The sequence below is a fragment of the Pteropus alecto genome, unplaced genomic scaffold (assembly GCF_000325575.1).
Source record: "Pteropus alecto unplaced genomic scaffold, ASM32557v1 scaffold38, whole genome shotgun sequence".
In the NCBI taxonomy this organism is placed as follows: Eukaryota; Metazoa; Chordata; class Mammalia; order Chiroptera; family Pteropodidae; genus Pteropus; species Pteropus alecto.
This window is the reverse complement of record NW_006442512.1, coordinates 2,885,977-2,896,475: the sequence shown is the minus strand read 5'-3', so window position 1 is coordinate 2,896,475 and position 10,499 is coordinate 2,885,977. Positions and strand designations below refer to the sequence as shown.

The 10,499-nt window shown below is 44.3% G+C and overlaps 1 protein-coding gene across 1 annotated transcript in view; it reads left to right on the top strand.

Moving 5' to 3' along the window:
• Positions 1 to 8,812, top strand: part of NEO1 (neogenin 1) — a 154,638-nt gene extending 145,826 nt beyond the window's left edge. Inside the window, exons 25-28 of the mRNA XM_015597664.2 lie at positions 426 to 584; positions 4,430 to 4,693; positions 6,605 to 6,741; positions 8,004 to 8,812. Of these exons, the coding sequence (XP_015453150.1) occupies positions 426 to 584; positions 4,430 to 4,693; positions 6,605 to 6,741; positions 8,004 to 8,087 (644 nt within the window). The 3' untranslated portion in view covers positions 8,088 to 8,812. The remainder of the gene's footprint in view (positions 1 to 425; positions 585 to 4,429; positions 4,694 to 6,604; positions 6,742 to 8,003) is intronic.
• The last annotated feature ends 1,687 nt before the right edge of the window (positions 8,813 to 10,499 follow it).

Below are 10,499 nucleotides of genomic sequence, written 5' to 3'. Positions count from 1 at the left end.
TCATTTTTTTCCTTATGGATTTATGTTTTGTAACATAGTAAAATAGGTATTTTAAGTAATTCATTCAATCTATGTTTATTATAGAAGAATTAGAAATATAGATCATGCAAAATTTTTGAAAAATTTAAATCCTGAGCACACTTTTCCAAAAGATAATCACCATTAATGTTTTAGATTACATATTCCTCAAACTCCTTTTTTTCTGTTTATGTATAGAGATGCATGTACAGGATTGTTGATTTTTAAAAAAAACAAATGTAAAGTCCATGGCTGTTTGTCCAAATCCAGCCAGCTGCCACCAAAAAAACCAAGGGAGGGGTTGTACTGTATGGGAGGGGGTGGGGGGTGACCTTGCTCTTGAACTGTAATTTGTGTGTGTCTGTGCAAGCATGTTAAGCATTTCTCTGTCTTGTATTCATTCACAGCTGTGATTAGTGCCCATCCCATCCATTCCCTCGATAACCCTCACCATCATTTCCACTCCAGCAGCCTCGCTTCTCCAGCTCGCAGTCATCTCTACCACCCAGGCAGCCCATGGCCCATTGGCACATCCTTGTCCCTTTCAGACAGGGCCAATTCCACAGGTGAGAGATGAGGATCGAGCCCCAGGTGGAAAGCATTCCAAAAGAGTTGGCAAGCTGAAATGGGGAAAGACTTGCCTTGCTTAGAAGGATTTGGAATTTTTCTCAGTGTTATTTATTTATCATAACATTTCTATTCCTGACTCAAATTTGTTTCTATAAAATTCACCCCACTCTTCTCCCAAAGTTTTAGGTGGTGTTTTAGTAAAAAAATAATAATAATAACTCTAATCACATAACCATGTCTTGTTCCATCAACTTGTATCTTAATTCAGTCATATTTTCAGTTTTATTTTTTTAAAATAAGTGTGAAAGGAAACTCATACTGGGTGATTTTCAGACACTAGAGGTTAGCTTTGCCTTACTGTCACCCTACTGTTGGGAGGGTCCATAGGGTAGCCATAGGTACTTATTATGTTAGGTCTTCCATACTTCTGCCATGGACCAGAGTAAGAACAGCATCCAGGGTGGTGGGGCCTCAGGTTGCCTAGTGGGTTACTGTAATAAGTAAAGGCTGCACAGGTAGGAAATTAGCCTAACAATCTGCAGTATATTTAAAGAAACACATTGCCAGACAAACATGTCCCAGTTTCGAAACCTTAAGAAACAACAAATCGAAACAGTTTTAAGGAGGAAATAGTGAAAGTGAGAGGAACAGATACTATTGTTCCTCATTCATTGAAAATTAATTTCCACCCTCAAGTTTTAAGAAGCAAATCTAGTAATGTCTCATATATACAGCATACTCTTTTTCCATCACTCAAAAGTTATTTGTTAATAGTTATGTTACTTGAAGAACTAAGTTTTAGTGGTTCTAAGGAATAAGAGAATTTCAAGTGAATTCCATTTTAAGAGAACCTCAAAACTTCATGCTAGAAATTTAGGTCACCAGTAACATCCCGCTCTTTTATATTGTGATCAATTATAAACATACCCAAAACATCAAATGAAGATCATAACTTTATTAAGGGATGCCCAGGAACTCCCAAAGTTTTCTCCTTTCAGATCTTTACTTGGTTTGGAGAATGCTGCTTGAACTCATGTCTGAAATTGACCTTCCTACTGTCTCCCTCCAAATCCAGGTTTGGGGTCCTGCCTTTAGGAAAAGACAGTGTACAGGAGGCTGGATGGAGAATCAGAGTTCTCTGACAGTCTCAGAAAGAACAGGGACTGGAAAGCAGCCTTCCAAAAGCTGCTCTTAGAAAGCAGTTTTGTGTCTTGACTCTGCTTCTCCATTTGTAATGCAAAGGAATCTCACCACTAGGATTCAGGCCTGCCTGAGTGCATGGCAGAGCCTTCCAGTCAGATTAGCCTTCTTATTCCCCTCGGTCTAAGAGTACATGAAGGTTGGCAAGCATAGAAGTTCCCACCCAGCCCTCATCAGGTGTTGGTAAAGGTTCCATTCTGTATGGACTTAGGCAGAAGTAAAGAGAGGAAAAAGTAATGATTTGCATTACTAATGGATACCTTGCTTTAAATGACCAAGGGAATAAAAGAAGGTAAACTAGTGATAGTCACTGAAGATGGGTTTGAAAAGTAGAACATGTATCTAGAAGTGATGAAAGTTCTCTTACTGCTGTATTCTCTCGTGTCTCTGGAACTCAGTGTTGCCACAAACCCTGTACATATGGCCTCAGCATGACCAGAGCATGGCCAGAGAGCTAAGTTCCTGCTCTAGAGAGCATTTACTTGTCTTTTCCTTAGATAGTTACTGTTACCATCACTTGATATAGGAAGAACACTTGCCACTCTTCCAAGTCCGTGGCTGGTGTGAACTTTGTGTATCTTAAACACCTTTGAGAGGTTGAGTAAGGAAGTAGGCCCCTTACTAACTGAAATTTTTGTTGCAGCACAGTTTTCCTCATAGGCCAGTGGGGGTGCACAATTTCAGGGTATACCCTTCACAGAGAATACAGTATGCCTGGTGCCCTCTGGAGTTGTACAACAAGGAACAGCACTGACTTGAGTAGGCTGCACTATCATTTTTTTCACATTTCCCACCATCTCTGTAGCCCTCAGAAGCTTATACACCATATTAAGGCAGTTGAGGCAGCCAAGAGGCCTGTGCGCCCAGAGTAACCTAACATATCTGTCAAAACAGGCTGACATGGTCCGGGCTGGAGTCTGCTTTCTCTCTCCTAGTCTCTGTGCCCCTCCCTAACCAGCTTCTACCCAGCCTAGATCACACAGAACAGGACCAGCAAGAGTAAGAAGTGAGATTCTCAGTGTTCCCCTTGAGAGAACGAGAAGTGTCCTAGGCTGGTAGAGTTGTCACAGCCATGCTCTCAGCACTTGAGGAGGGTCCCTGGGACCTGAGACCTTAAAGCTAAGGGGTAGCACTCATGACTGGCATGGCTTGTCTCCTGAGAGCACAGGGAAGAAAATGCATTGCTACCTCAGCAACAAAGGCAGGGAAATAGGTTAGATTTCTCCAGGTTTCTCATGCATGACTATTTAAATGGTTATTTTCCTTTTTAAGGGTAAGGATGCTAGGAGTCAGGGAAGGCCCTCCTTCAGGCCACCTGGTGCAGCCTGTTGCCCTGAGGTGGTGTCCTCCAGGCCTTACCTCAGTGTGGATGGTGGTCTGCACCAGCTCACATTGTTTTCCTCACATGTGGTCTCCCTGGGCCTTGGTGTTACTTCTGCCCTTGTAGAACTAAGGACGGTGGTACTGGGCATGGAAGGGCAGTGTAGTGTGTGGTGGTTCAGAGTGTGGGCTTGGGATTCAGGTTCCTGCTCTACCTGCTCTCACTCTATCTTTGGGCAATGCCTGTCCTTCCTGTACCTTCTGAAGTACTATGAGGATTGAATGAGCTAATGAATGTAAAGCATTTAGCATACTCCCTGACTTAGAGTAAGCACTCAGTAATTTATAAAGAAAGGAACCTTATCAGTTATTCAAGCCCTGTGTTCAGCACTTTTTATACATCTTCTCAATTAATCTCCACTGAATTATGTGTTATTCTCCCTGTTTTATAGGTGAAGAAACTGAAACTCAGATTCGGTGACTGCCAAGTTCACCCAGCTAGTATGCCAAGATTAGAGTCCAGGCCTGTCTGACTCCAAATCCAGTGCTTTTTCTACCCCACCATGCTGCCTTCCAGAACAACTCTGACCCCTCTTCACATCCTTTGAGATTGTTACTGTGGTCTTCCTTAGTCTTCCCCTTCTCCAAGCAGATCTGCCCCTATTTCTTTCTCTGGCCCCAAATGCCCTTCATCTGGCATAATTTTAAAGCTATTTGCAGATTTCTAGGCTGTTTGGTTGTCCAGGTCTTACTTGAGTTGTGGGGCTGTTGCTCTGGTGAGGCCGTGCACAGTCCCCCGAGGGTAGACAGAGCCTGTGGCTTTGCCTCTCCTACAGTCACCACCAGGACTTGCAGGCAGAGCTGGTACTACAGGTACCCAGCCAGCCTTGGTGACTTGACATGTTGTTATCTATGAAAGGCCAGTCACTAAGACCGTCAGTCAGTGAGTGAAATTTTTAATTTTCTTCATATATCTTAATAGACAATAATCTTACAAACCTTTATATATGCTCCGTAAAAAGTACCAAGGAGAACTTTAAATCTATAAAATCATGACCACTTAACCTGTGTAGGTGAAAAAATTCCAGCAGCTGGTTGACAAAATTGTTTGGAACTCTTTTAGATTAGTCCATTCTTACTTAGCCTTGACAGTGGTGCTAATCCCTGTTCCCTTAACTAGTACTGGTCCTAAGTACTTACTAAGCTGGTTTTAGGGGCCCTTCAAAGTAGTAAGAACCCTGGGATGTTTATGTGTTTTAACATAAACACATACGTTTAATGGTTTTTAAAAAATGCTAACATTCAGACTTTCCTGCTATAGAATCCGTTCGAAATACCCCCAGCACTGACACCATGCCAGCCTCCTCTTCTCAAACATGCTGTACTGATCACCAGGATCCTGAAGGTGCTACCAGCTCCTCTTACTTGGCCAGCTCCCAAGAGGAAGATTCAGGCCAGAGTCTTCCTACAGCCCACGTTCGCCCTTCCCACCCACTGAAGAGCTTTGCTGTGCCGGCAGTCCCACCCCCAGGTCCTCCCACCTATGATCCCGCGCTGCCAAGCACACCATTACTGTCCCAGCAAGGTGAGTGAGGGCAGCAGCACCGCTGGAGGGACCCTTTGTCCCTGGCTTATGGCAAAAGTCACCTCTTTCAAGAATAACAAGGCAAATATCCTCCCAGCTTATCCCAGCAATTGAGTAGCAGGGTGTCATTGGCCCTGTCTGGGAGGATATGGCTTCCCTCCTTTGGGAATGGATACAAACCAGAGAATGATTTGGTAGGGAGCAATGCCTGACTTTTTGAATTGTGTTTTGGGTGCAGAATCCTTGATGGTAAAATCCAGGCTTGAAACATGGAGGAGCCTTGGGAAATGAACCCTGGAAAAGGGAAGGCACTTCTTAGAATTCACACAGCTCAACAAAAGTTCTCTGACTCTTACTTTTTTCCACATTTTTATTTTTATGGTGGTTTGTTTCAAAATAAGTCATATTTTCAGGCTTTGGTCTCAGGACCCCTTTATACTCTTAAAAGCTTTCGAGGCCACAAAAGAGCATTTCTTCAATATTTACTGTATTAGAAATTAAAACCAAGAAATTTTTAAACTTTTATTAATTCAGTTAAAAATAATAAGACTTCTATCATGTTAAGATTAATAGCATAATTTTTTATGAAAAGTAACTCTTTTAAAACAAAAATACAGTGAGAAGAGTGACATTGTCTTATATTTTTGCAAATCTCTTTAATGTCTGGCTGAATAGAAGGCAGCTCTAGTCTCATACCTGCCTCTGCATTCAGTCTTTTGTAATATGTTGTTTTGGTTGAAGTATAAGAAGATTATCTGGCCTCACAAATATGTAGTTGGATAAGGAAAGAGTATTTTTATAACTTTTTCAGATAACTGGATATTCTTTTTTGAGATTACAGCAAAACTTGACAGGCTATAGTTTCTTATAGATTGGTTTGTAATAAACCATATCCATGAACTATTCATACTCCTTTCATTAAAATCCATTTATTGTATACTTTAAATACACAGTATTAAACACATTGGTAATTTGGAAAATACTGGTTTGCTAAGTTATGTAGATCCTCCAAATCTTGATGCATTTCATTATACAATATCTAAAAATACATACATTAATATCAAAGTCTGCACATATTGGGAGGCTCTCAAGCTCATGGTGGCAGATAAAAGGTTTTCAAAATTTTAATTTTCACTTGAAACTTAAATTTTATCATTGGCAATAAAATACTGTCCATTGTTTGTTTTTCTTTTAAGTGACTGGCTTTCTTCACTTGTTTTCTAAAAAAATATCGCCAAATGCTCAAGCCCAAATAACTGGTTCATCAAGTTCTTCGAACTAACATTGGTGTTCCTTGATAAACATGACTTTGCAGCTCACAACCCAGGCTCTCACATATGCTGTATATAAGTTAGCCATCATACTCTGGTGTATAACAGAAGTACTTCATGCCTAATTTCCATTTTGTTACAGGATATTTACAAGATGTGTAGTCAGGGTTGAGGTTTAATGAAATAATTCTTACCATTTCATTAAGGATGGTCTTAAGTTAAACTATTTTTTAAATTGCAAGTGTGTGCCAGTGAATGACTTTACAGTTTGTTGCCATTCCCTTAATTTGTGCTAAGGCTCCAGCATTTTATACAATAAGTGTAAAAGCAAAACATGTCTCAGTGTTATTATGAAAAGAATTTTGACCTCCCAGACATCCTACAAGGGGTCCATGGACCACTACCTTTTGAGACCCACTAGGAGATTAGTCTTTTAAAGCCAAACAGAATATTTTCTCTGGCTCTTGGATGCCCCACTTTGTCCCTCCTTCCATCTTGTTCCACTGCCTTTTCAGAGTAGGGTCACTGCAGAGTCTGTGTGTTTCCCACACCCTGAAGCAGCATTTGGACCATAGATCCCTTTGCGAGGTCTAGGGGGAGTAGGCTCGGTCACATCCCTGAAGGTGCCCTTTCCCCTCAGCTCTGAACCACCACATTCACGCGGTGAAGACGGCCTCCATCGGGACTTTAGGAAGGAGCCGGCCTCCTATGCCGGTGGTGGTCCCCAGTGCCCCTGAAGTGCAGGAGACCACAAGGATGCTGGAAGACTCCGAGAGTGTAAGTTCACGGGGCCATCAGCTCAGCCAGGATGTCTAGGAGCATGTCCCAGGGCCTGCGCTTCTGGTGGCACTGACATTCTATGCTGGCCCAGAGATGTGAAGCAGATTCACTCATTTAGCAGACATGCACTAAGCATCTCCTCTGAGCTGGGGAACTGTGCCAAGGGTTTGATCTTTCTCTCATACGCACTCTGGTGTATCTTGGAATAGCTTGCTTCACCAGCCCAGCTAGTGACTTTTTTCCCCCCATCCACCTTGCCACCTTCTTTTTAGTTCTGTCCTCTCTTTCTGGTCCTCTTTTCTTGGTTTGAACCATCCGCATGTTCTTTCACCCCTCAGTCCCACTTCATGACCTTTTCTGAGCAGGATGCTAGAGGGGAGGGTGCTTGAGTGGCTGCTGTCAGACCAAAAATTAACAGGGTCTGTCCTTGATCTTTCCCTCTCCGTGTTCTGCCTCTCTGTCTCCAGGTACAGGACTCTCTAAGGAGGAAAGCTTGGGGCCCAGAGATCAGGGGACATACGAACTGTGTTGACTGTGACAGAGACCTTGACAGGCCGAGCAGTGGGGTCTCTGGCCTGTGAGGTCATTGTGACCCTGGGCAGAGTGTGCTGGGGGAGCCACATTGCAGTGTAAGAAATGAGTGATTGTTGGCTTGGGAGCATAGTGACCTTGGCACCTTCTACAATCTCCAACTCTTCTGGGCCAGCCAGGATTTCAGTAGTCCAGTCTCAGGGCAGTTTGACTGTTGCAGAAATGTTGCAAAAATCAGACCAGTGAGAAACCAAGCAGCACTCAGAGAGTTGGAGAACTCGGGTTTATTACACCAGCAGTCCCAGAGGAGCTAGCACTCTGAAGATCTGGGCCCCAAGCTCAGGGGCAACTTTGCTTTTATAGGGCTTAGTTGGTATGGGCCGATTGGTTAATTTGTCCTCAGGAAGTTACAGAGCTGTGGAGTTGCTATGGGTGGCAGACAGTTACAAAGAGTTACAAAGTGCAGGAGTTGCTATGGGTTACAGGCAGTTATATTTGTTATTTAGACAGAACAAGCAAAAGGGAGGATGAGTCTTCAGTTAATTTCAAGGTCACCCTGTCCTACAGCCTAAGCATATCTACAGACGCAGAACAAGGAGCTGATTATAAGGTTAGCCTTTTGAGTGAAAATTCTTCTTCATGACCACTGACCACTGACACCCTCTCTGGGCTCTCCTCCTGGTCGGCTCCTCGGGTCACAGCCAGTAACAGTGTTCTCTTCTCTGTAGAGCTATGAACCAGATGAGCTGACCAAAGAGATGGCCCACCTGGAAGGACTGATGAAGGACCTAAACGCCATCACAACAGCATGACAACCTTCACCAGGACGTGACTCCAGACCTGAGTCTAGAAGTCTTGGGACTTAGCCTTGAAAACGAGGAATTGTACAGAGGACGAGAGGACAGCACTGAGAACACAGAGTGAGCATGCAGACCAGCCAGGCCCCCACGCGGGGCTGGTTCCAGGCATGGCCACCTGCCTTCTCCTGGTCAGCCTGGAAGAAGCCCTTGTCAAGGCAGCTTCCCTTTGCCTGCTGATACCCTGCAGGACTGGGCACCATGGGCCAAAATTTCGTGTCCAGGGAAGAGGCAAGGAGTGCAACCTACATTTCACTTTGTGGTCAGGCTGTGTCTTCGTGCTGCGACTGCATCGCCTTTATGGAGTATAGACATCGGCATTTATGTACAATTTTATTTGTGTCCTATTTTATTTTGCCTTCAGAAGAAAAATACTATCAAAACCAAGGAAGTCCGTGGTGTTCTCCACAAGTGGTTGGCATTTGACTACTTGTTTGAATTATGTATGGAAAGTCATGACAGTGTGGGTTGTTCCAGCGGTTGGCTTGTTTTTTGTTTTTGTTTTTATTTTTTAATTCTGAGTCATTGCATCTTCTACCAGCTGTTAACTCATCACTTTGAGGGGGGAGGAAATGTTGCATTGCTGTTTGTAAGCTTTTTTATTATTTTTTTATTATAATTATTAAAGGCCTGACTTTCTCCTCTCATCACTGTGAGATTACAGATCTATTTGAATGATATGTAACATTGAAAAGACTTGTTTGTTGCTTCTGTGCAGTTTCAGTATTTGGGTGGGGGTGGGCTGGGGGGTTGGGAATAGGAAATGGAGGGGCTGCTGAGGTCCTGTGAATGTTTCAGTCATTGTACTTTCTTCCAGAAGCCTGCAGAGAATGGAAGCATCTACTTTATTGTACTTTCCTGGCATGTCCATCTCTATTGTCATTAAGTTGCAACTGGAGTTTCATTTGGATCTAGTTTAAAATTTTTTCTGTGCAATAGGTGGGTTCGAGGAGTTAGCTGCCCTGATGTCTTGGTCAGGTCCTGATAAGAATGTCCATGCTGAGCGGTCAGGTGCCATCTTTCCACTTGCAGGAATGATGCGGAACAGGGCGAGAGCTTGACACCCCGTTCCTGGGAAACCAGAGAAAACGACAGAGGCCCTTTCCTGCTGTTGTCGTGTGTTCCCTTTGGGGAAGTTGAAAGTTAAGGAAGGAACTTTGTTTCCACTTAGGACTCCTTGCTTCTCTCCAGTTCCTGTCCTCAGCCAGTCCAGCTCTCACCTCCACGTTTGAGGCAGGCAGGGGCTGCAGTACCCATGAGGCTCCCCGCTTCTTTCTGAACATTGTTCTTTAAGTAGCAGGGGAAAGAGCAGAGAGGGACACAGGAGGCAGCTGCTCCCTTCCTCTATCCAAGCAGCTCAGCCATGCCGCTGGTTCGAACAGGGCGGCGGGAGGTTTCTGAGGTAGACTGAGTGGCCTGGCCACACACAGAAGCCTTTGCCTTTGCAAATAGTTCTTGTCTTCTTTTTCTTAGAAAAGTAAGAAGCTGGGGTGTTTTTCTTTTTAATACGAAGACTCTTATTATGAAAAAATACAGGACTGACCCTCAGACATCTTCCTCTACTCCCCAACAAATCCCCAGAGGAGCGTGTGGAAGGCAGTGTAGAGGGCCGATGGGCTGTGGTCCTGTAACCAAGAAGAGGTGAGCTGCTGAGGTCTGCAATGGGGACCCCAGCCCACGTGCCCTGAGCACGGCCCAGCCCCACGGGCATCCCACTTGCCTTTGTGCATTGGTTCTTTCCCCTTTTTAGGTCTTCTCACACGTTTGCTTTTCTAGACGATGAACGCTTTGTATTTATTATTCTGGGGCAATGAACAGTGCAGTGCTGGAACTCCAGCTGCCATGCTGGCTGGTCACAGAGGACAGTGCCAGGCGGGGTTCTGGAAAGCCAGCGCACTCAAACTGATCCTGAAAAGAGCACTCCGAGCACCCTGGACACCAGGAGGGCTAGATTCCCCAGAAGCTGTCTTACCTTTCGCCCAAAGAAACATGCTCGGTATTCAGGGCATTCCCTCCCGCAAACCCTGACACTTCTGTTACCTCAGGGCCTTGGTACCTGGACACTGCCACAGAGCTGGGGCGGGTGGGGGGCCTATTTTTAAATAAAATAACTGCTCAAAGTTGGGGATTTTTTTAAATTAAGAAAAAGGAGAGCTATTCTGTATTGCACCTTTTCACAATTTAATACATTTTCTTACATGTCCTGTGATTTTTGAAATGAAACCATCGCGTGTCTTGTAACGTCCTAGTTGAGCGGCTGCTCAGCAGCTTCCTTCAGGGGGATTTGGAACAAATGTGTCACTGCCTTGTTGCCTGCTGGAGGGGCCTGGAGGGCTGCTGGGGACGAGCTGCTGTACACACTTGTTT